At 34.6% G+C, this 25,793-nt stretch overlaps 1 protein-coding gene across 2 annotated transcripts; it reads left to right on the forward strand.

The window, feature by feature from the left end:
• The first annotated feature begins 1,701 nt into the window (after positions 1-1,701).
• On the forward strand, positions 1,702-6,362 carry LOC139898884 (adenylate kinase, chloroplastic). Of its 2 annotated transcripts, none has more exons than XM_071881683.1 (7): positions 1,702-2,051; positions 2,129-2,233; positions 2,851-2,979; positions 3,053-3,187; positions 4,983-5,129; positions 5,237-5,311; positions 6,065-6,362. In XM_071881683.1, exons 1-7 carry the CDS (start codon positions 1,836-1,838, stop codon positions 6,167-6,169), a joined length of 912 nt encoding a protein of 303 aa, XP_071737784.1. In that variant the 5' UTR covers positions 1,702-1,835; the 3' UTR covers positions 6,170-6,362. The 2 variants fall into 2 exon arrangements, with proteins under 2 accessions (XP_071737784.1, XP_071737785.1); XM_071881684.1 differs by having other exon boundaries at positions 2,132-2,233.
• The last annotated feature ends 19,431 nt before the right edge of the window (positions 6,363-25,793 follow it).

Raw genomic sequence — 25,793 nt, forward strand, 5'->3', positions numbered from 1 at the left:
CCGGATTTATATCACTATAAGTACTTGTCTAATGCAATCGCATTAATTGTCTAAATTGTATTACTTGAGAATTGAGAAATGAGCTTATAGCATTAACAATTGTCAACCATAGGGCGATTGAGTGTTTATTACTAAATGTCATCATCATAGGTAGTTGATAGACTTAATTCAATTAAGGTTTATCATTAATGTAATATGCTTACATAACTTACAGATATAAAAGAGATAAAATGTGTGTGAGGTTTCGAGTACGAAATTATTTGTGTGTAATTGAATTGGCCACGCCAAATATCTAAAATTGGAGAGATTTACTTTGATTTGTGTTGTGTGACAGTGAGCACAAATCCCGGGATCAATCGATCAAATGTTGAAACCATAATTACTGAAAAAACATTCCTCGTCCTCTACGTAAATTATATAAAAGACACACGATTTAAGAAATTGTAATCAATTCTCGATTTTCTATTGTTCCTTGTTATCAAGTTTAACGAGATTGTGATTGTTACTTGTGTTATTTGGTGTAGTTCGGATGTTTTTTTATTCAGATTTGGGTTGTAATTTGCGATATTAACACTATATTACTAAAATGCATGGCAAAAGATGCAGTTTTAGTTTTACCCTATATTACTAAAATGCATGGCAAAAGATGCAGTTTTAGTTTTACCAGATTGTCGTTTTAAGTTTGCGTTCACACTATAGACAACCACTCAAATTCGGTTCAACACTATTTCAGGGGTAGAAAATGAAAATATATAATTTTATTAAAATAAAATAAACTAACTCCACCCAAATTTTTAACGGGCACTATCTTCTCGCTCGGTGCGAGTTAAATTTTTTCGAAATCACCGTTCAACTCGAAAAACACTCACGATCCCAACGAGACTAACTACGCGCGAAACGGACACTTCTCAAAAAACGCTAAACACAACGACAGCCCGTATCTTTCCGCTCGCCGCGAGTTAAATTTTTTCGACATGAGCGTCATACTCGAAATAATTTTATGAACAAAAAGATAAAAAGTACGTTTGAAACGGACACTTTTTAATAAACGCTAAAAACAACGACAGCCCGAATCTTCCTGCTCGCCGCGAGTTATATTTTTCGCCAGCACCGTCAGACTCGAAATAATTTTATCAACAAAACGAAACTAACTACGTTCGAACCGGACAGATTTTAAATAACAGTAAAGACGGCAACACCAACAACGGCGCTTAACATCTGGATCGTTTTCCCTTATGTAAATACATAAAGCTACGTTAAATATGAATACGCAGGCCGAAAGCCCCCGCCGCATCGCGCGGGCCGGACCCGGACTAGTTCTTTATCAAATGTAAAAGTTTTCGATAGTCGAAAATTTTCAATTCAGACAATTTGTTTTGAGGTATTAAAAATTAATTCCTTTTTTTAGATATTAGAAAAATAGAAAAAAATGTATATATTTACATTTACAATAAGTATATCAGCGGGCAAGTAGGAATAGTACCCGGCTGACGTCATGCTGACGTCATCATAGCGTCAGCAAATTCGGCATGTAGTTTTTTTTTTTTTTTTTTTTTGAATTACGGGGTTGTTGAGTTTGTTTTAAAAATGTATTATTTCCGTATAGCGGTTGAGCGATGGCCCAACATGGCCTAATTACTAGTTACTAGTTAAATAAATTTGTGAAGAAGACTTAAATTGACAATTTTTGTGTGTGTAGGGTTGTTAATAATTTAACCAACTACCAAATCCTTGTTCATGAATTCTACTTCTTCTCCACACTATCAAAATCCATCAGCAAACAATTAGGGATTTTGTAGCTGATTGCAGTTGAGAGTGAAACCTAATTACAAGCTATGGCTTCTTGTACTTATTTAAATTCATCATCATCATCATCATCATCATCATCAATAATGATGTTATCAAAACCCAAACAACCATCAATTGTTCCCCTTAATTTCCTCAATACACAACATTTGTCATCATCATTATCATTCAAATCTTTATTAATTACTAATAATGAAAAATCTGTTAGATTCCGTTGCAAGCAAACCAATCGATTTTGTTCATCTGTACGTAATTTATTTATTTATTTTTTACCTTTTTCGATAAATATTGATGTGAAATTAGGGTTTCGTTGTTTTATTAGCAGATTGTTGCGTCAATGGATAAATCTAGGGTTCCTTTGAAAATTATGATATCTGGAGCTCCTGCTTCTGGTAAAGGAACACAATGCGAGCTAATTACTAGTAAAGTAAGTCGATTTCGTGCCATATAAATTTTTTTTTTTTTTGTCTAATTTGCAGCTGTTTTTATATTGAAATTTTGAAAGTGATTATTTTTGAATTTAGATTACAGGATAATTGAAAATAATAGAACATGATGTTGTAATAAATAATTATAATTTAACTCTCTATTATACAAGGCGTTGTTTCAGCAGATATAAAACTCACATTTATATAAAAACAAGAATATTAGTTAGCCGAATACCTACACTAATTATTTTATGATTAGAGGCTGCATTAGTTTGATAATTACGGATAAAGTGCATTGCGACATTCACCTATATCGAAGGTAGTATAGTATGTGCAATTTGCTTTATCAAAATTTATGTTGTTATAGTAATATGAACGCAAAAATAATTGCGTGCATGTACATTGTTAGCTTATTGTCAAAGGCTCTGCATGATTTTGTTACCCTTGTGTTTTAGTATCACATCTTAAGACTTGTTAAGTGAGGGTCCATGAACGCAAAAACAACTGTTCTTCATAATATGATGTGTTCTTCAATCTATAGAAGTTTGAAGTTATATATGATAAATCTTCTTATGTATATTATGGCCTTGAATGAAAGAATCTTCATATTTTGCAGTATGATTTAGTGCATGTTGCAGCTGGAGATTTACTAAGAGCAGAAGTTGCTGCAGGATCTGATAATGGCAAGCAAGCAAAAGAATTTATGGAGAAAGGACAGTTGGTTCCAGATGAGATAGTTGTCATGGTAAGGTTCTTAAAGTTTTTTCTAAATTCTTTTGATCTTTTGAGTGAGATTTTGTATGTATATGTATATATAGATGGTGAAGGATCGTTTATCACAACCAGATTCTACTGAAAAAGGCTGGCTTTTGGATGGGTACCCAAGAAGCTCATCACAAGCAACAGAACTTCAATCATTCGGTTTTAAGCCTGACCTTTTTATCCTTCTTGATGTGAGTTTCTTTTTTGATGTTTCCACCATTTAAACGATTATACTAAACTACTAGTGAAATGACCCGTGAAACCACGGGTTTGTTTAAACGAAACATTTTAATGATATGTATTAAGTGAACGTAAATGCTAAAGTTATTCAGTTTAATGACCCGTGGAACCACATAGTACGACTAAGAAACTCGTCAGCTGAACATTTCATCAAACACCTAAAATACATATTTAACAATCCACATCTAATCATAAGAGATAATATTGGTTGTCATTTAATTTTAAAAGTGTAAATTAAAATATTAAAATATAAATGTTGAATTGGTTTTCTTCTGCCTAACTTTTATACCTTCTCGTACTCAATTAAAAAATAATTAATTAAATAATATAGAATTATTTAATTTTAATAATTAAAATAATTATTAATAAGATTTAATAATAATTAATTAATTAATAAGATTTAATTTTAATTCAAAATTATGTAGATTAATGACATCACACACCATGTTTAGATTTTTTTTCTTTTTCTTTTTGATTTTTTCTTAACAAAGGAATTAGTCTAATAATGACATCATCATTTTAGCAATATAATAGAAACTATAGATTATAGGTGGCTGAATTGCCTCCCTAGCTAGTTGGGTAACAGGTCAAATCGGATATATATGTTTATTTGAAAATGGGTTGGGTCGGGTCGACCACAAACACTTTTTTTTTCCAGTATGTATAAATACTTAAAGATCAGATAGCGTTATAATCTATCTATGTGTTCATATATTTGTATATGAGGTTTTATGCATTAAATACAGTCTGGGCATCTTTTTACACGTATGACCCATTTCTTTTTAAGCTATCGTTTTGTTTTTACCTGCTTGAACCGTATGAGAAGACCTAACCCGCATTAATCCACTCATAAGTTGTGGGTCATAGTTGCCACTTCTATAACCTATGCAGTTGATTGGGATATATATTTTATTTGTGGTAGGATCAAGAGGGAAGTAACCATTCGGGGGGAAGCGGAGGGAAGCAAATTTTTTTTTTTTTTCTTTTCGTTTTTGAAAAAACTTTGTTCACGAACATTATAGATTAGATGAAAATAAGAACATTTAGAAAAGACACTTCGTGATAAATGTTATTATTTTGGCGGGAAAACGCTCAAAGAAGTAATATATAACAATTATCGTGTTTTTCGAGCGTATGTTGAGGTTTTAGACATTAGGGTTTAGATATTAGGGTTTAGATATTAGGGTTTAGAAATTTAGGGTTTAGGGTTTAGATTTAGGGTTTAGATTTAGGATTTAGATTGAGTTTTTAACACGAACGGTTTATAGTTTAGGGTTTAGGGTTTGGTGTTTTGGGTTTATTCCATAAACCCAAAACACCAAACCCAAAACCCTAAACCCTAAACTCTAAATCGGGCTAAATTTTACTTCACAAAACATGGAAAAAAAACGTTAACATTTTTCACGAACAATATTATCTTGAATGTTATTTTTGTCGATCGTTTTCCCGCCAAAATAATAACATTCAGCACGAAGTGTCTTTTCTAAATGTTCTTATTTTCATCCAATCTATAATGTTCGTGAACAAAGTTTTTTCAAAAAACGAATTTTTTTTTTTTTTTTTTTGCTTCCCCCCGATTGGTTACTTCCCCATTGATCCTGCCCCTATTTTATTTTATTTAATTAGAGGATTAAAATAATATAAACAGAGAACCATTTGCTGGTAGCAATGTGTAACTTTAATGGTACAAAATTTTGAAGTACGTTCACCATTATCAATTTTATTTTTTTGCTTGCTTGTTACCAGGTACCTCAGGAGATTCTTGTGGATAGAGTGGTGGGCCGTAGGTTGGATCCCGTTACTGGTAGAATATACCACTTAACATATTCACCCCCTGAAACTGAAGAAATTGCAGCCAGGCTAACCCAACGTTTTGATGATACGGAAGAAAAAGTACGCTTTACATCTTCAGTTAATTTATAAACTGTCTTATTTTGTTATTTGCTTGTTTACATGCGAGCTGTTACTTATATTTATTATATTGTCTCGTCTTATATCAGGTAAAACTCCGGTTGTTAACGCATAACCAAAATATAGAATCAGTCCTTTCAATGTTTGAAGATATTACAATCAAGGTATGAATATGCACTTTCTTTACCCTGAATTTAAGCTTGATTCGTCTAATATGCTATTCAACTGTATCTTCTTCTCTTTATATTATCCATCCTCCAAATGACATGGTTTGCTCTAACGTGCAACATAGTCATTTGTACTATTTTTTAGGTGTCACATACACCGAGTTTAAGATTCTACTTTTATTTGTGTCCCGATGTCGCAATTTGGACTCTCGTACTTATAAATGGGTTGATTCGGGTTATGTTTGATGGATTAAGAAAATATCTTGTTAAACTGAAAATCGGTCAATTTGACTGGTTTAACAAGTTCAAAGTTTGTAAAGTGTGATTTAACACATACAACATGCTGTATTACGCTTTTATTCAATAAATTAAATTATGTTTGTGTTAATTTATTTGCAAGCAATTTAATAGCTTATAGAATAACTCTAAAAATGGGGGAATTAACTTAACCTGATATGTTTCCATCCTCTAATTTTAAAAAAGGTGTGCTTGAATATGTGTTTTTGATGTTGGGGATGGATTGGTAAATCTACATCTACATAAATTTTAATAATCAAGTTCGTATGGAAACTTTTTGTCTGCTTCTCCAACTCTAAGAGAATGTGAAATTGTGAACTATAATCCCCTTTACCCAAATCGACCTAATTAAACACGTCTAAAAGCCCCTTTAACACTTGACTAATTATGCAAATTGCAAATAAAAAGGCTATCAAATTAGTATCAGTAAAGGAATTGTTCTTCATGTTTCAGGTGGATGGAAGTCTCCCTAAGGAAGATGTCTTTGCAACGATCGACAGCGCCCTCTCAGATCTTATCGAGAAAAAGAACGCTACCCTAGATATGGCAGCTATATAATGGAAAATGATCAAAATCAAAATATAAAATTATAATATCAAGGTAAACACAAGTGCTTGTTTTCTTTGATAATCTATTAGTATGTGTATAGAGTACCGAATGGAAGCATCCATTAGATTGTCATATTGACATCTTGTAAGATGCATAATTGTTTATCATGCTATATCGAAAGTTGATAATTTATATTTAATCATGTGTTCATGTTCATGCCAAACAACATTTCATTATGATGATATTGTATTTGAGATATCATTGATGATTAATATTGTTCGAGGAAAGTTGTTCTGGGCCATTGAGGCAGAAATCATGGTTCATTTGGTTAGGTGATTTAGCTCTCTCGGATGTGGTACTAGTTAGTCGGTTTACCCTGTTTCATGGTTTATTGGGTATGCATTTGCTTACTTCTTCATGGGTACACATGTAAATAGAAAATGTCTAGTTGGGGTCCCTATGAAGAAAACTTTGTTGTGGGCAAGCACTGCAAATGTATGTACATTGCACATACACGTCGAATGGGTTTCTTTACAAAATGGTGAAAATGGTGGTTAAATTTTACTAATTTGTGATATCAAATACATGTAGAATGGGTTTCCTTAATTAATTTCGACAACATTTCTACACGTATCAAGTTGTAAAAATTTTGGGCCGGTCAATGTATGGGTGAGAAAAAATTAATCCGTTAATGGTACACTCGCCCACATGAGTTAAGTAAAAAAATACCATGAACAGGTTGTTAATATAAGAGATTTAATCCGTGGGTGTAACCCATATATACATTTAGTAACAATTTATTATTGATTTTTATAATTTACACGGTTCATATAAATCACGATCAACCGTCATAAAAGATTACTTAACTAGATTTAAAACATTATGTAGTAGTACTTGAAAATCTCATCCATAACTATGAGCATTTTATCTTTTTCGTTAAAATTCAAATTATTATTTCCATGATTTATTTTACGCATCATTTTTCTATTATATTCACTTAAATGAAAAACATGATGTTTAATTTTCAAATTCGTCTGTAGTTTATTCGTATACATCTATTCTTAAAAATATATGCAATTTAATATTATTAATTAATAATTATATTTAAGTCCGGTAAAATCGCTTGTTACAGTCAGTGATGTAAATCTCCTTATTTCTCCCCGAGATCTCGTTTTTTGAAGGCAACCGAGATGAGATGTACATCTCCCGAGATTTTCTGGTCAGCCGGGTCAAACTTGGTCAAAGCCACGATTTCTCAGATTTTCTTGCTCATTTCTCAGATTTTATCGTAAGATCTCGTAACATTTCAGATTTTCTCACTCATTTCACTGATTTTTGTGTAAAATCTCGTAATAATGTATATAAATATACATATAGTTATTCACACACACACACACACACACACACACACACACACACACACACACACACACACACACACACACACACATATATATATACACTAAAAAGACTAAAAAGTCAACGTCCGAAATCTCCCCGAGATTTTTCTGAGATGTCGAGATCTCTCAAAAATTATCGAAACGAGATCGGGTCCGAGTTCTCCAACCTTGATTATAGTATAAACTAGCAGGAGTTGTGATGTGGTCTAGCGGTTGGTGGTCTGTCTCCTTTAGGGGAGGTCAGGAGTTCGACCCCCATTGGCTACATATTAAAAACACAATTTCATCACTGCCATGAAGTATCCACCCATGGCACATTTCCCAGATCGTTTTTTTTTTGGGGGGGGGGGTTACCTGGCCGTGCCCTTGGATCGGTATCAAGGTTTCCTCCAGGGCAACGATGGGCGCGGGGTTATTATCGCTGCATCGGCGTAGTCGAAAAGGGAGATGATCGCAACGGGTGGTTTAGTCCCCCTCGGGTGATCCCAATCGCTGACAAATATATATATATATATATATATATATATATATATATATATATATATATATATATATATATATATATATATACTAGCAATAATTATCTATAGATTCTATTAAATCTCTAAAATAATGATGTCATAAATAAGGATTATCTAAGTTTAAAGAAAATTCAAAAATAAAAAGAAAAATTGTAAGCCCCTCATGATGATGTCATTAATATAATTAACTTTTTTAATAAAAATATTAACATGTTAATTATACAATATATGAAACATTATGTACAACATTATGATAGAACACCCTCATTAACATATGTACAATATTTGAAACATTATGTACAATCTTATAACACCCCATGACCATATGTACAAATTTTAAAACAACATATACAATCTTTACAAAACACCCAATGAACACATGTACAAATTTTGAAACATATTATACAACCTTTACATCAGTGGCGGATCTAGGATTGGTGGTCACTGGTGTCACCGATTAATACTTAAATAATTTTCTACTAGATGACTTATTTCAGTGGTGTCACACAAAAAAATTAACACTATCAACTAGTATCACTAGTTAAAAACTCAAAAAAATTTCCACTACATCGCATATTTCAGTGGTGTCTCGTGCAACCGCTGACAACACTCTAGATCCGCCCCTGCTTTACATAATAATTGTATTTTAATCTTTAAAAAAAATTTCAAAAGGCATTTGTTATTACTAATGATTATTAATTATTATTAAAAATATAAATACTAAATTTATAATTATTATTTATTTTAATTATTATAATTATAATTATAATTATAATTTTTTATTATTAAATTATTAATATTCAAATATGGATTTTCTTTACGGGATTAATTATGTTAATATGTATGCGAAAATACATGTCTCAACATGTTTGTAAAAATGACGACAAATTTGTTAGTCGAAATTCGTAGTTCCACGGGTCTTTAAACTAAATGACTTTACTATTTACATTCACTTAATAACTAAAATATATCATTAAACTATTTCGTTTAAAAAAGTTCGTGATTCCACGGGTCATTTCACGAGTATTATTGATTTACCTAATCTTTAAATAATTAAATAATTAATTATTGATTTTTTTTAAAGGAATGGAAGAAGGTGAAAATGGAAACAAAAGGGGGTAAAAGACCGAAATACTGTTGGATTCGTCATACAATCCATTCATTTCATTCTTCATCATTCATATTCATATAATTCATCATTCATTCATATAAATTAAACGAAACTTGAAACCTCCATCCCTACCATCATTTTTTTCCCATATTTTTCATCAACTAAATTATTAACAAGTAATAATTAATTTATACTGTAACTTATAAGCCGTATTTTATCATCATCATCATCATCATCATCATCATCATCATCATTATCATCATCATAATCATCATCAACAAGTATGGCGGCAGCAGCAGCGAATGTGACGGCGGCCGGGGGAGTGACGTGGCAACCGCAAGAAGTAGGGTATCAAAAACGACGCTTCAACTTATTGCGGAATTATATGATGTTTAATTTAATCTAGATCGAGAGGATCAGACTAATGTTTGCTTGAATGTTGAATTAGGATATTACGTATGAATTCATGAATAATATATGAATAATTGATTTGCCAAACTCGTGATTGTGACATGTGCCTAACTTTATCTTCTTTGATAAGTAAATTGACGATTGAAATGATGAATGATTATGTGCTAAACGTATACTGAAATTATGAATATATAATGCTTAGATAGGTGTCGCTATTCAGAATCGATTAAGACTCAACGACGGGGGCTCTGCTATTCAGAAGCTAAAAGATTCAACAGAAAGAAACCAGTGAGGTTTATTATCAAATTCAACCTGAATACAAACTAAAACAAAGGCTTCCTTTTATAGGCGAGCCATGACACTATTTACAGATGTTCTGGGACCCACGCACTACGATCGTTTACATTATTGATCATTTACATTATTGTTGTGGCCTGCGCACTTATTTAACTTTAAACGTAAACCATACACGTTTATCTTACATTATTGGTTCCTATGGCCCACATGACCAGCACACTAATCACACGTATTTACATACAATAATTACAAGGACACGTTACATAATATTACATTATTGATGTGGTCCACTGGGGTCCACTTATGTATTTGTTGTTATCTTTAGTCTACATCCCTCCCATGCTGAAAAAGACAAATGTTGGAGATTTTAATGCCTCTTTCTGAATCCGCGAAATCTTTTCATTCTTATGGTAATTTGTTTGCTGTTTGTTCATCTTCTGATATCCATCCTGTTGGAGTTGGAGTTGGATCGTCGACTTTATGTTGTGTTCCGTAATTTGCCCAGAATTTAAAATCCATTGTTTGATTCTGCATGAATTGCCCATATATTGCCTCTTTTATCTACATACGAATCTTGATTACATCGTTTTAAAAATTTTAGAACCTGAGCATCTGTTTCTTCTTGAGGTTTGTTGAATGATTTTGAGGGTGCCGTGGTTTCTTGAAAAGTAATATTTGATGTTTCATTTTTTTAATTGTAGTTTTTCTGAAAGGAATGAAAAAAATTTGTTGTAATTCCTCCTCCTCCCCCTGAAAAATTGATATTTGTTGTTGAAGTACTTGTATTTGTACTTGTCTTTGCTGTATCTGAAGAAGGACATATTCTAAAATGGCTTTCATTCTCTGGTGAGAGTGTCTGCAATAATGTTGTTATCACTTTTTATGTAACGAATATATGGATAATACTGGTGTAATTGTAGTTGCCAACGTATTAGGCATCCTCTACCAAGATCTGCTTATAATTTGTATCGCCAGAATCCAGTTACGTATTTGGAGTCTGTTCGTAACTCAAATCTTGTTTGTAATAAATCGATTTTCCATTTTTTAAGAGTGTTAAGACAAGCTAATGTCTCTTTCTCATGAGTGCTGTATCTTTGTTCTGTAGATGTGAATGTTCCTGCAATATACTTGCATAATTTTTGTTCGTGTTTATCTGTTTTAAAAACAGAGGATTGTCCAATGCTCGATTGAGCTAATGCATGAGTGGGGTTGACTTGATTTCCATCAATGTCTAGCCCAAGTAGTTGCTTGCCATTTTTAATTGCTTTTGTTGAGTCTCCAAAATAATTAAGGATTTAATTATGACAAAACTGTAATTTATTTACACTAAAATGTTATGTGCAGCCAGCACAAGTTTGTTTATGTTTAGATAGCAAATATTGCTGTGTCAAGTGTTCAGTATGCTGCCTAGTCTACCAGCACAAGGTAGAGTGTATTCTTTGAATCAGCACAGGATGAGTACTCAGTAATTCAAGAATATCAAGTGACTCAGCATAAGAAGAACCAGTATACCTGGTAAGCAGCATACAACACAAGACAGCCATGCTCCATTACAAGCATGGTGGTTTCCCGAGTGGTCTACATCAATTGTACTATTCAACAGAAGTCAAAGACAAAGTTGAACAGGAAAGGACACGCGTCGGCGGCTGACAAGTAACCTTACAAGACCACGTGGGAATGCAAAAGTTTAACGCATGTGCAGACATGTGCTATACTTTGTCAATGCCTAGGGAACACAACAATCTATTTGTTTAAATGAATAGTGGTGCCAAACCAAATTGGGGTGTTTCTGCAAATAGCTACTAAAGAGGAAAGAGGAGAGCACGCTCTTTGATGCAGTTGTCCCCACAAGTACAGACATCCTATGTACCTGTGGACAATAGAACCATTACACGGTTAATAGGACTACTATAAATTGTTGTATCCACTATTGTAACAACTAGTGGTGTGAGTTTATTTATTTAGAGTCCAAAACGTGTAATAGCTTTAAGTTTATCCTCATAGCTATACTTAGGTAAATCTGTATCAACCAACTATCATTCCGCCAAGGATACTTGTAATTCTTTGTGATTTAATCAATAAAGAATAACAGTTGAAAAAATTACCTTTGACTCTATTTACATTACATGCTTGAATACTAAACCGTGTTTAATTGGTTAGTTAATTAAAATAAATTGTATTCACCCCCTCTACAATAATCCTGTTGTTAATCAATAAAGAATAATGCACCAGACCATGCACTGATTCGCCTTTCCAGAGGCAATGCAACACACGCTCTCTCTATTCCTAAGTCTAAAGCCAACATTGGCTATGAGGCTTTGATCGACTACATCAGGCGATGCCCCTTGGCGAGATCCATCACCGGAGTTCCCTCTCACCTCTATCCGGCCTGTTTAGCGAGATTTTGGTATACTGCCACCATGGCCACCACTCAACAGAATGCTCCTTGTATTCGTGGCATGGTGACTGAAACCCTAAACTGCTCGATCACTGTTGATACCCTCCGACGTGCCCTTCAATTACCCGGTGGTCCATTTGTTAATTCACTGACGAGCGATGATTTGAGGAGGGAAATGATTGAAACGATTGGATATGCTGGTCCAATTGCTCATACACCACTAAGGAAGAACATGCCACCGCTATGGGATTACTTCTTTGGACTGCTGACCCAGTGCATTAGCCAAAAGTTCCGTAGCTTTGATCAGTGCTCAGATTTTGAGCTCAAAATTGGTCATGGTTTGCTGTTCAATAGGAACATTGACTACGCAGCTGAGATCTACCTCAGGTTAAGGGAAATGGTGCTTACACCCAAACGAACACATCTAATCCCCTTTCCAAGGTTCTTGTGCCTTGTTTTTGAAAATGAGCTGGGTGAAGCTTACCAGCAGATTGCTGATCAATCATTCGACCTGCCTCCAAAACAAGGGGGAATGCCAAAAGATGCTCCTGCTGCTCCATATACTGGTTTAACACCAGACATGCTCGAGTATCTTGCTGTTCGGGGTGGAGTAAACCCAACGACTGCCTCTGGTGTTGCATCAGCTGAGGGGGAGGGACCTCAGCGAAAGCCAGCTATGAAAAGGAAGAAGCCAGCTACATCAACTAGTACAGCCACCGTCTCACATACTGGTAAAGCAATAGTTGTATTAGAATCTAGTGCTCTCTGATCATAAAGAACATCCCTAGTCTTATATACTGACTACCCACTTCTAGTATTGGAATTCGTTGCTTAACTATTTCTTGGTAACAGGCAAATTCAAACGAGCTAAAGCTGGCTCCAAGCAAACCACAGGAGGGATTGCCCCAGTCTCAACTAGGGGTGTTCATTTTCGGATATCCGAAATTCGGATATCCGAAAATTCGGATAGTGAAAAACCCCATCTGTAATGACCCGGACTTTTTCGATCAATTTATACTTATAAGATTAATATTTACATAAATTAAACCTTACCAACATGATAAGCAATCCAAATTGTTGAGACTTATGTTTTTGAAAAGAGTTTTACACAACGTTTGACCGTCTAGTTGACCGATGATATCACGAACTATATAACATATGATAATTATACGTTTGTGTATATATTCGTATATATACATATTTAACATGATCTAAGAATGTTGTAATACCTCATTTTGTATTAATAACAATAAGTTATAAGTATATTTTGAAACTACTAATTTAAGTTTTCAAAACAATAACCATACGTAACGTTATTTGACATAAATACTTATGACCTATAATGTTTATACATATATCGTATATGTAACGTATTTAATCACTTTTTAAGGACTTAAATACATAAAACAATATAAGTGTATTCACAAAAGATAGCTATATTTGAATCTTCGTTCCGTTTTCACAAGATTTCTATACGTATATCTAGAGTATATGTACTCGTATCATACCTAACCTCTATACGTATTTACTATTGGTATATACACATCAAATCACCACCAACCAGCCCTTGTTCATGCCTTATGTATAAGGTAATTACTTTTGTATGATTGTATGACTAATTAACAAGATTACAAGCTTGAAACTTGTCTTTGTCTCCCCCCCCCCCCCCCATTCACGTTTTTAATGGGCTAGGAGTACTCCATTCTTGATTCATTTTTACTTCAATTTTCTAGCCAAAACACACACATACTTAGAAGCCTTAAATCCCTTAACCATCTCAGCTCACAACCATGAAGATCTAGTTTCAAAAATATCACTTAATCATCATAAGAAAACCCTTACAAAAACACTTCAAGAATCCTTCCAAGAACACAAGTTTACTTCCAATCTTTAATCCAACTCCACCACTCTTTTGATTCTAGGTTTTTACTCCTCTTTTACAGCAATCTTGTCCAAGTAACTTGAGGTAGTAACTTTGTTCATAACCTTATTCGATTCATATATATATAGCTATCTTATTTTATGGTATACAATTTTAACAACAAGAACATAGTTTGAATGATTTCAAACTTGTTTGCAAACTAAATAGATCCTCCTAACTTAACTTTTAAAATACTTCAAGACCTGTAATATATCATAAATATATGCTAATTTAACAAGGTATAACTTGGTTTTTCAAAGAACACCTTAAAAACTGAATTTACGACGTCGGAGTGCAACCGGGGGCTGTTTTGGGTTGGATAATTAAAAACCATCTTGAACTTTGAATTGGAGGTTTATATTCTGGAAAAATGATATTTCTTATGAATATGTTAACACATAAAATTTCATGATTTAACTCAAAGTATAAGTATTTTTAGAAAAATAATCATTTAATGTTGTTTACATAAAGGAAAATGATTAACTTCATAAGTTTCACCAAAATTTGACCTATGACCTGTGATTTCGAATACAAACTAAGGTATTTACAGTTCATATTCTTAAAGAAGGACTCGATCCAAGGAAGTGGCAAGTTGAATCAACGAAAACGGAGTTGTAACGAAGAAACTATGACTAAAACAAGATCGGATATCCAAAACTAGTTTAGCCACGAAAATAATTGGAGAAAAATTAAATAAATCACATCTTTCTAAAATAACATGATATTTTATATATATGTACTCATAATTTAATTTTATATATTTCAGGATCACCCGTAAACAATACGAGAAGATTAATCATAAGACCTCATGTACGTACGCAACACGTCATTTGACAACACCGGTACTTTATGTACGCAACACGTCATTTGACAACACGGTACCGTGGGTCAAGATTAATCCCGACCAATACGAATACGATGGGGGTTTTATGGGGGTTTTATTTATTTATTAAACACCTAAATATGAACCATTAAAATTGAATTGCTAACTACGGACTAAGAAGACATTAAAAGTATTATAAGTATATATATGTGACGATTGTTTAAAATGAAAATATATTGATATATTATATATGGATAGGTTCGTGATATCAACCGGAGACCAAGTCAAAATATATATATATCTTCAAGGCAAAGTGAGTATATAGTCCCACTTTTAAACTCTAAGTATTTCGGGATGAGAATACATGTATTTTATGTTTTACGTTATGGACACAAGTAACTGAAAAATATATTCTACGTTGAGTTGTACCACTGGCATACTTCCCTGTAGCTTGGTAACTACTATTTACAGCGGTATTGTAAACGCGAATCCTGTTGATAGATCTATTGGGCTTGACAACCCCAACCGGACTGGACGACCAGTATTCAACGGTTGCACAGTACTTCGTTTCGTGACTACACTTGGTACAGTGTAGTAAGATTTCATAATAAAGGGAATATGCGACGTGATTAAATGTTAAGTATGGTTACCAAGTGCTCAACCACTTAGAATATTTTTATTAAAATGTTTACATATGAAATCTTGTGGTCTATATTTATATCGCTGCCGGCATTAAACCTATATCTCACCAACTTTATGTTGATGTTTTAAACATGTCTATTCTTAGGTGATAACTAAAAGCTTCCGCTGCAACATGTTGAATTTAAGCAAGATCTTGTGTATGCATATTTGTGTCAAAAACAAAACTGCATATCCGAGGAGTTGTAATGTAAAATATGCTAGAAATCGTATTGTTATCATCACATGTAAAGTTTGTAAGTCTAAGATTATCGCTAAACGATAATCATCTTTATATTGTCTAAAGCTTGTATTATCATAAGAGTTATGGTTTGTAATGTAAAATAAATGCAGTTGTTCTTTTAAAAATGTCGCATATAGAGGTCAATACCTCGCAATGAAATCATACATTATCTAACTTGTTCTTATGGTTAAGGACGGGTTATGACATGTGGTATCAGAGCGGTGGTCTTAGCGAACCAGGTTTGCATTAGTGTGTCTAACTGATAAGTCGTTAGGATACATTAGTAAGTCTGGACTTTGACCGGGTCTGATTTAAAAACCATTGCTTATCATTGTTGGTTAAAATTTATATGTAAATATTATGTAGTACTAATGGGTTAGTTGTTGTGTGATAGATGTCGGGCTCAAAACTTATTATCACATTCAGCGACTCCGAACCAGAATCTTCAGATGGTGTTCCAGTCATTAACCTATCCGATGACGAAAATAATATCTTTGGGGAAGACTCACAAATTCCGGATGAACCAACTATAGAGAACCCGGAAAGTGAACCCGAGGAGGAAAGTGAACCCGAGGAGGAAAGTGAACCCGAGGAGGAAGATATACAGGAAATTACGGAAGACAAGTTTGAACGAGGAAAGAAACGAAAGGCTAATGAATTAGAAAATCCAAATCCCGAGTTTAGCGAGGATGATGTAGCACCAACTCCACTAGACACTACCACCCCTATTCCCGCTATCCCTATTCGTTCTATCCCGGCATCTAGTTCTTCAGCCCCTCAGCCAAAATATAGGGAGACACCGCCAAAATATAGGTAGACAGCCAGGATAAGCGTTAAGCGATTCTTTGAACCTAAACGTCCTAGAAAATAGACCAAACGATGCGCTGCCGTATTAAACCATGGGATCATATAATGTTTTGTATAATATTATTAGTGTGGTTTGCTTAATGTTCGATGTAAGATAAGCATATGTAAAATAGTGAAGTATGAAATGCAATAATTTTCCATGGTTAAGTATTATTTAGATGGTAGTAATTGGTTCTGTACTAAGCTATTAAGTATGGACATTAACGGGTAGGTACTACCCTAGATATAATTATAAAACGCTAATAAGAAGAAAAGGCTTTTATAATAATACCTGGTTCATATTATTAATAAGCTATAATGTACTGTAAATATACACTACATCTATAATATTCCATGTGAATAATTATTTTCTTTTCATTCTTATAGAAGAATATGGCGCGATTGAATCGAATGACGGAACAAGAAGTCGAGGAATTCATCAACCAGCGAGTGAACGACAGAATGTTATGGGTCGAGGCTGCAAGAGCTGCTGCAGTTAACCCAAATCCTCGTGTAGGATGCACCTACAAAACTTTTCAAGCTTGCAAGCCCTCATCATTCAGTGGAACAGAAGGAGCGATCGGTTTAACCCGGTGGATAGAAAAGATGGAGACTGTGTTTAAAATTAGTGGTTGTGTTGAAAAGGACATGACCAAGTATGCATCGTGCACTTTACAAGATAGTGCACTCACGTGGTGGAAAAATTATGTGAAGGCTGTAGGAGGAGATGTAGCTTATGATACTCCATGGGAAGAATTCAAAATAATGTTAATCAACGAGTATTGTCCAAGGAACGAGGTTAGGAAGCTGGAAGATGAATTACGAAGCCTGAAGGTTGTTGGTACTGAAATCACCAACTACAATCAGCGATTCATGGAATTATTTTTGCTATGTCCTGAATTGGTTCCAACAGAAGAACGGAAGATTGAAATGTACAAAGATGGTTTGCCCAAAAAGGTCAAGGCAAATGTTACAGCATCGAAACCTAAGACAATTCATGAAGCTGTAACCATGGAAAACGAGCTAATGGATCAGGTCATCATGGATAAGAAAGTATCCAATACTGATGTGAAGGTATCAGGTAACAAAAGAAAGTGGAATGGAAATTATGATCGAGGTAACCAACAACAATCTTTTAAGAAACAAGAAATCACACAAGGTGCGGGTAGTGGTTTAAGCTTTGGTTACAAAGGACAAAATCCTTTATGTAACCGATGCCACAAACATCACTCTGGCTACTGTAATGTGGTATGCAACAAATGTAATCGAAAGGGTCATCTTGCTGAAGATTGTAGGGCTCTCGTTACAAATACAAATGGTACCAAGACTCCTGCCACCAATGCAAATAGAACTGCTTTGGCTACCATTACTTGTTATGGGTGTGGAAAACAAGGTCACTATAAGAGCCAGTGCCCGAATCCAGAGAAGAATATCGGACCTGCACGTGGGAGAGCATTTATTATTAATGCTAGAGAGGCATGTGAAGACCCGGAGCTTGTTACGGGTACGTTTACCATTAATAACTTATCAGCATCTATTATATTTGATACTGGTGCCGATAGAAGTTACGTGTGTAGAAATTTTTACACTAAATTGAATTGTTCATCATTACCTCTAGATGCTAAGTACATGATTGAGTTAGCTAATGGTAAACTAATTAAAGCCGATAAAATTTGTCGTGATTGTAAAATAAATTTAGCCGGTGAAACGTTTAAAATTGACTTGATACCCGTAGAATTAGGAAGGTTTGATGTAATAGTCGGCATGGACTGGATGTCCAAAGTAGGAGCTGAAGTTGTGTGTGCCAAGAAGGCAATTCGCATTCCTTGTAAGGATAAAATGCCGGTGATGATTTATGGAGAGAAGGGTAACTCAAAGCTAAAACTCATTAGCTGTTTGAAAGCCAAGAAGTGTTTAGAAAAGGGATGTTATGCTATTCTAGCACATGTTAATAAAGTCGAAAAGAAAGAAAAAGAGAAGTGCATCAACGACGTGCCTGTGGCAAGAGATTTTCCTGAAGTTTTTCCGGAAGAGTTGCCGGGATTACCTCCATTTAGATCTGTAGAATTTCGAATAGATTTAGTACCAGGAGCTGCACCAGTTGCCCGTGCTCCATATAGACTTGCACCGTCCGAGTTAAAAGAACTTCAGAGTCAGATAAAAGAATTACTGGATCGTGGATTCATACGACCAAGTACTTCACCGTGGAGAGCTCCGATTCTATTTGTTAAAAAGAAAGATGGATCTTTTAGGATGTGTATAGATTATCGTGAATTAAATAAGTTAACTATCAAGAATCGGTATCCACTACCGAGAATTGATGACTTATTTGATCAACTGCAAGGATCATGTGTGTACTCGAATATTGACCTAAGGTCGGGCTATCATCAATTACGTGTCAAAGAAGAGGACATTCCGAAAACTGCTTTTCGGACACGTTATGGTCATTACGAATTTTTGGTCATGCCGTTTGGGTTGACAAATGCGCCAGCTGTATTCATGGACCTCATGAATCAAGTTTGTAGTCCGTATTTAGATAAGTTTGTTATCGTTTTCATTGATGATATTCTTATCTATTCCAAGAGTGAGCAAGAGCATGAGCAGCATTTAAGGTTGATATTAGAGTTGTTGAGAAAAGAACAGCTATATGCTAAATTTTCTAAATGTGCTTTCTGGTTGAAAGAAGTTTAATTTCTTGGCCACGTTGTTAGTAGCAAAGGAATTCAGGTTGATCCAGCAAAAATTGAAGCCATTGAAAAATGGGAGACTCCTAAGACACCAATGCAGATACGCCAATTTTTGGGTTTAGCCGGTTATTATAGAAGGTTTATTCAAGATTTTTCCCGAATAGCTAAGCCGTTGACAGCGTTAACGCAAAAAGGGAAGAAATATGAATGGACCTCTGAGCAGGAGAGTGCATTTCAATTACTGAAAAAGAAGTTGACTACGGCGCCTATTTTATCGTTACCAGAAGGGAACGATGATTTTGAAATATATTGTGACCCTTCGCGACAAGGTTTTGGTTGCGTTCTTATGCAACGGAAGAAAGTTATTGCATACGCATCCCGACAATTGAAGATTCACGAGCAGAATTATACGACGCATGATCTAGAACTGGGAGCAGTTGTGTTTGCATTAAAGATATGGAGACACTACTTGTATGGAGTTAAATACACTGTGTTTACTGATCATAAAAGCCTTCAACATATTTTTGATCAGAAACAGCTGAACATGAGGCAACGTAGGTGGGTCGAGTTAATAAACGACTATGATTGTGAAATTCGTTATCATCCCGGGAAAGCGAATGTGGTGGCTGACGCACTAAGCAGAAAGGAACGAGAACCAATTCGAGTACGAGCGATGAACATAAAAATTCGCATGAATCTCAACTCACAAATCAAAGAGGCTCAACGAGAAGCACTTACTAAAGAAAATATAGGAAATGAAATAATGAAGAAGTATGAGAAGCAACTCGTTATACGGGAAGATGGAACTCGATATTTTGCAAATCGTATTTGGGTACCGAAGTTGGGTGGATTAAGGAAGTTGATATTGAACGAGGCACATAAGACAAGATACTCGATACATCCTAGAGTTGGAAAGATGTACCAAGATCTTAAGACACATTATTGGTGGCCTAATTTAAAGACAGACGTTGCAACATATGTTGGGGAGTGTTTAACTTGTTCCAAAGTCAAAGCATAACACCAAAAGCTGTCAGGGTTACTTCAACAACCAGAAATCCCCGAATGGAAATGGGACGGTATTACCATGGATTTCATCACGAAGTTACCAAAGACTGCCTGGGGATACGACACCATTTGGGTAATTGTTGATCGTCTTACCAAATCTGCACATTTCTTGCCTATAAAGGAAACGGATAGAATGGAGAAACTATTACGATTGTATATAAAGGAAATTGTTTCAAGGCATGAAATACCTATTTCCATTATATCCGATCGTGATAGTAGATTTACCTCAAAGTTCTGGCAATCACTACAGGAGGCACTAGGAACTCGTTTGGATATGAGTACCGCATATCATCCGCAAACTGAGGGGCAGAGTGAAAGAACAATTCAGACTCTTGAAGACATGCTCAGGGCATGTGTAATCGATTTTGGAAACGGATGGGATAAATATCTACCATTAGCAGAATTCTCGTATAATAATAGTTATCATGCGAGCATTAAAGCTGCGCCATTCGAAGCATTGTACGGAAGGAAGTGTAGATCTCCTATTTGTTGGAATGAAGTAGGAGATCGACAATTAACTGGTCCCGAGATCATACACGAAACGACTGAGAAGATAGTACAAATCAAGGAGAGATTGAAAACAGCCCGTAGTCGCCAAAAGAGCTACGCCGATGTCCGAAGGAAACCATTAGAGTTTCAGATCGGGGACATGGTTATGTTAAAGGTGTCACCGTGGAAAGGTGTAATACGCTTCGGAAAAAGGGGTAAACTAAACCCAAGATATGTAGGCCCGTTCAAGATCATCGAACGCATTGGACCGGTAGCTTATCGACTCGAGTTACCGCAACAACTCGCCGGAGTACATAATATATTTCACGTCTCGAACCTTAAAAAGTGTCTAGCAAAGGAAGACCTCACCATTCCTCTTGAAGAAATTCAAGTTGACGAGAAACTACAATTCATAGAAGAACCAGTCGAGATCATGGACCGTGAAGTTAAACGGCTCAAGCAGAGCAACATACCGATCGTTAAAGTTCGTTAGAATGCACGAAGAGGTCCTGAGTTTACTTGGGAACGAGAGGATCAGATGAAACAAAAGTATCCACACTTGTTTCCCGATGACGCAAAATAGGTACAATTTTAAAATTTCGGGACGAAATTTATTTAACGGGTAGGTACTGTAATGACCCGGACTTTTTCGATCAATTTATACTTATAAGATTAATATTTACATAAATTAAACCTTACCAACATGATAAGCAATCCAAATTGTTGAGACTTATGTTTTTGAAAAGAGTTTTACACAACGTTTGACCGTCTAGTTGACCGATGATATCACGAACTATATAACATATGATAATTATACATTTGTGTATATATACGTATATATACATATTTAACATGATCTAAGAATGTTGTAATACCTCATTTTGTATTAATAACAATAAGTTATAAGTATATTTTGAAACTACTAATTTAAGTTTTCAAAACAATAACCATACGTAACGTTATTTGACATAAATACTTATGACCTATAATGTTTATACATATATCGTATATGTAACGTATTTAATCACTTTTTAAGGACTTAAATACATAAAATAATATAAGTGTATTCACAAAAGATAGCTATATTTGAATCTTCGTTCCGTTTTCACAAGATTTCTATACGTATATCTAGAGTATATGTACTCGTATCATACCTAACCTCTATACGTATTTACTATTGGTATATACACATAAAATCACCACCAACCAGCCCTTGTTCATGCCTTATGTATAAGGTAATTACTTTTGTATGATTGTATGACTAATTAACAAGATTACAAGCTTGAAACTTGTCTTTGTCTCCCCCCCCCCCATTCACGTTTTTAATGGGCTAGGAGTACTCCATTCTTGATTCATTTTTACTTCAATTTTCTAGCCAAAACACACACATACTTAGAAGCCTTAAATCCCTTAACCATCTCAGCTCACAACCATGAAGATCTAGTTTCAAAAATATCACTTAATCATCATAAGAAAACCCTTACAAAAACACTTCAAGAATCCTTCCAAGAACACAAGTTTACTTCCAATCTTTAATCCAACTCCACCACTCTTTTGGTTCTAGGTTTTTACTCCTCTTTTACAGCAATCTTGTCCAAGTAACTTGAGGTAGTAACTTTGTTCATAACCTTATTCGATTCATATATATATAGCTATCTTATTTTATGGTATACAATTTTAACAACAAGAACATAGTTTGAATGATTTCAAACTTGTTTGCAAACTAAATAGATCCTCCTAACTTAACTTTTAAAATACTTCAAGACCTGTAATATATCATAAATATATGCTAATTTAACAAGGTATAACTTGGTTTTTCAAAGAACACCTTAAAAACTGAATTTACGACGTCGGAGTGCAACCGGGGGCTGTTTTGGGTTGGATAATTAAAAACCATCTTGAACTTTGAATTGGAGGTTTATATTCTGGAAAAATGATATTTCTTATGAATATGTTAACACATAAAATTTCATGATTTAACTCAAAGTATAAGTATTTTTAGAAAAATAATCATTTAATGTTGTTTACATAAAGGAAAATGATTAACTTCATAAGTTTCACCAAAATTTGACCTATGACCTGTGATTTCGAATACAAACTAAGGTATTTATAGTTCATATTCTTAAAGAAGGACTCGATCCAAGGAAGTGGCAAGTTGAATCAACGAAAACGGAATTGTAACGAAGAAACTATGACTAAAACAAGATCGGATATCCAAAACTAGTTTAGCCACGAAAATAATTGGAGAAAAATTAAATAAATCACATCTTTCTAAAATAACATGATATTTTATATATATGTACTCATAATTTAATTTTATATATTTCAGGATCACCCGTAAACAACACGAGAAGATTAATCATAAGACCTCATGTACGTACGCAACACGTCATTTGACAACACCGGTACTTTATGTATGCAACACGTCATTTGACAACACGGTACCGTGGGTCAAGATTAATCCCGACCAATACGAATACGATGGGGGTTTTATGGGGGTTTTATTTATTTATTAAACACCTAAATATGAACCATTAAAATTGAATTGCTAACTACGGACTAAGAAGACATTAAAAGTATTATAAGTATATATATGTGACGATTGTTTAAAATGAAAATATATTGATATATTATATATGGATAGGTTCGTGATATCAACCGGAGACCAAGTCAAAATATATATATATCTTCAAGGCAAAGTGAGTATATAGTCCCACTTTTAAACTCTAAGTATTTCGGGATGAGAATACATGTATTTTATGTTTTACGTTATGGACACAAGTAACTGAAAAATATATTCTACGTTGAGTTGTACCACTGGCATACTTTCCTGTAGCTTGGTAACTACTATTTACAGCGGTATTGTAAACGCGAATCCTGTTGATAGATCTATTGGGCTTGACAACCCCAACCGGACTGGACGACCAGTATTCAACGGTTGCACAGTACTTCGTTTCGTGACTACACTTGGTACAGTGTAGTAAGATTTCATAATAAAGGGAATATGCGACGTGATTAAATGTTAAGTATGGTTACCAAGTGCTCAACCACTTAGAATATTTTTATTAAAATGTTTACATATGAAATCTTGTGGTCTATATTTATATCGCTGCCGGCATTAAACCTATATCTCACCAACTTTATGTTGACGTTTTAAACATGTCTATTCTCAGGTGATAACTAAAAGCTTCCGCTGCAACATGTTGAATTTAAGCAAGATCTTGTGTATGCATATTTGTGTCAAAAACAAAACTGCATATCCGAGGAGTTGTAATGTAAAATATGCTAGAAATCGTATTGTTATCATCACATGTAAAGTTTGTAAGTCTAAGATTATCGCTAAACGATAATCATCTTTATATTGTCTAAAGCTTGTATTATCATAAGAGTTATGGTTTGTAATGTAAAATAAATGCAGTTGTTCTTTTAAAAATGTCGCATATAGAGGTCAATACCTCGCAATGAAATCATACGTTATCTAACTTGTTCTTATGGTTAAGGACGGGTTATGACACCATCCGAAATCCGAATCCGAAATTTCGGATATCCGATTTTTGGATATCCGAAATTTCGGATTCGGATATCGGATTATCCGAATATCCGATATTTTTGAAGAACTTCGAATATTTTCCGATAATTTTCCGGATATTCGGATAATTTTCGGATATTTCGGATATTTTTCGGATATTTCGGATATTTTTCGTATTTTTTCGGATTTTTTAGAAATTTTCGGATATTCGGATATCCGAATATCCGAAAATTTTAAAAACTCCATCCGATATCCGAATCCGAAAAATCGGATATCCGAAAATATTTCGGATAATTCGGATTCGGATTTCGGATTCGGATATTTTGAACACCCCTAGTCTCAACTGCTGCTTCTGCAAAGAAAACTGCTATGGAACCTGGTACGTCTCTAGACCAAACAGCAGAAATCTCTAACCTAAATAAAAATCTTTTCACTGCTGACTTGAAAAATGAAAATGGAGTTAAAGGCACAACCTTTACTCCCAAGCTGACTGGTTTTAAAACTAGTGTAAAGAAGAGTAGCAACCCATACTCTTCTAACCAGGCACTTCCACATTTTTCTAAAATGAACATCATGCAATATACTCTGCTGACACTACAACCAGCAGAGAACATAATTGACCCCCAAAGCAGTCTTGAGCTGGCTCCTCATCGTGTTGAATCAGCTCAGGCCACTGCACAACCTAAATGTTACTTGGATCATGCTAAGAGTCTCACTCCTACATCATTACCAGCCAGAAATCTTTCACTATCTTGGTCAACATGTGTTGCCAATGAGTCAGCAGAGTCACAGCTGTACTTACAAATACCTAACTCTGTCTCAATCGAAGGGCTGACTAAATCACCAGTCTGTCCCCAAAGACCAACAACAGATGCAATTGTTGAGTCAAATTTATTTAGTTCTACAGTTGTTAACATAAAATGTTCTATTGTTTCAGTTCTTAGCAGGGTAGATGAACAGGCAGATGGGGAGCAAGAAAAGGATGTTATTGTTTCTACTGATGAGCTCTCCATTTCTGCTACTGGTGTTGGTGCTACTGATTTATCTACTGGTGGTACTGCTACTGGTACTGTTGCTTCTACTGCTGTTGGCTCTACTGGAGACAATGTGGTTGCTGGTTCCACTGTTCTTACTGATAATGAGGAGTTAGCTACTGCTGATATTTCTGCTACTCCTCCTACTGTCTCTGGTATTGCTGCTTCAACCACTGATT

Source organism: Rutidosis leptorrhynchoides, chromosome 3, assembly GCF_046630445.1.
Source record: "Rutidosis leptorrhynchoides isolate AG116_Rl617_1_P2 chromosome 3, CSIRO_AGI_Rlap_v1, whole genome shotgun sequence".
Taxonomy (NCBI): domain Eukaryota; kingdom Viridiplantae; phylum Streptophyta; class Magnoliopsida; order Asterales; family Asteraceae; genus Rutidosis; species Rutidosis leptorrhynchoides.

What these genes read in the sequence shown, in the direction of transcription:
- LOC139898884 (XM_071881683.1), top strand. Translation starts at nt 1,836, where the DNA reads ATGGCTTCTTGTACTTATTTAAATTCATCATCATCATCATCATCATCA. An exon ending in CAGATGAGATAGTTGTCATG is followed by an intron (nt 2,980 to 3,052) that starts GTAAGGTTCTTA and finishes ATGTATATATAG; the next exon opens with ATGGTGAAGGATCGTTTATC. An exon ending in ACCTTTTTATCCTTCTTGAT is followed by an intron (nt 3,188 to 4,982) that starts GTGAGTTTCTTT and finishes GCTTGTTACCAG; the next exon opens with GTACCTCAGGAGATTCTTGT.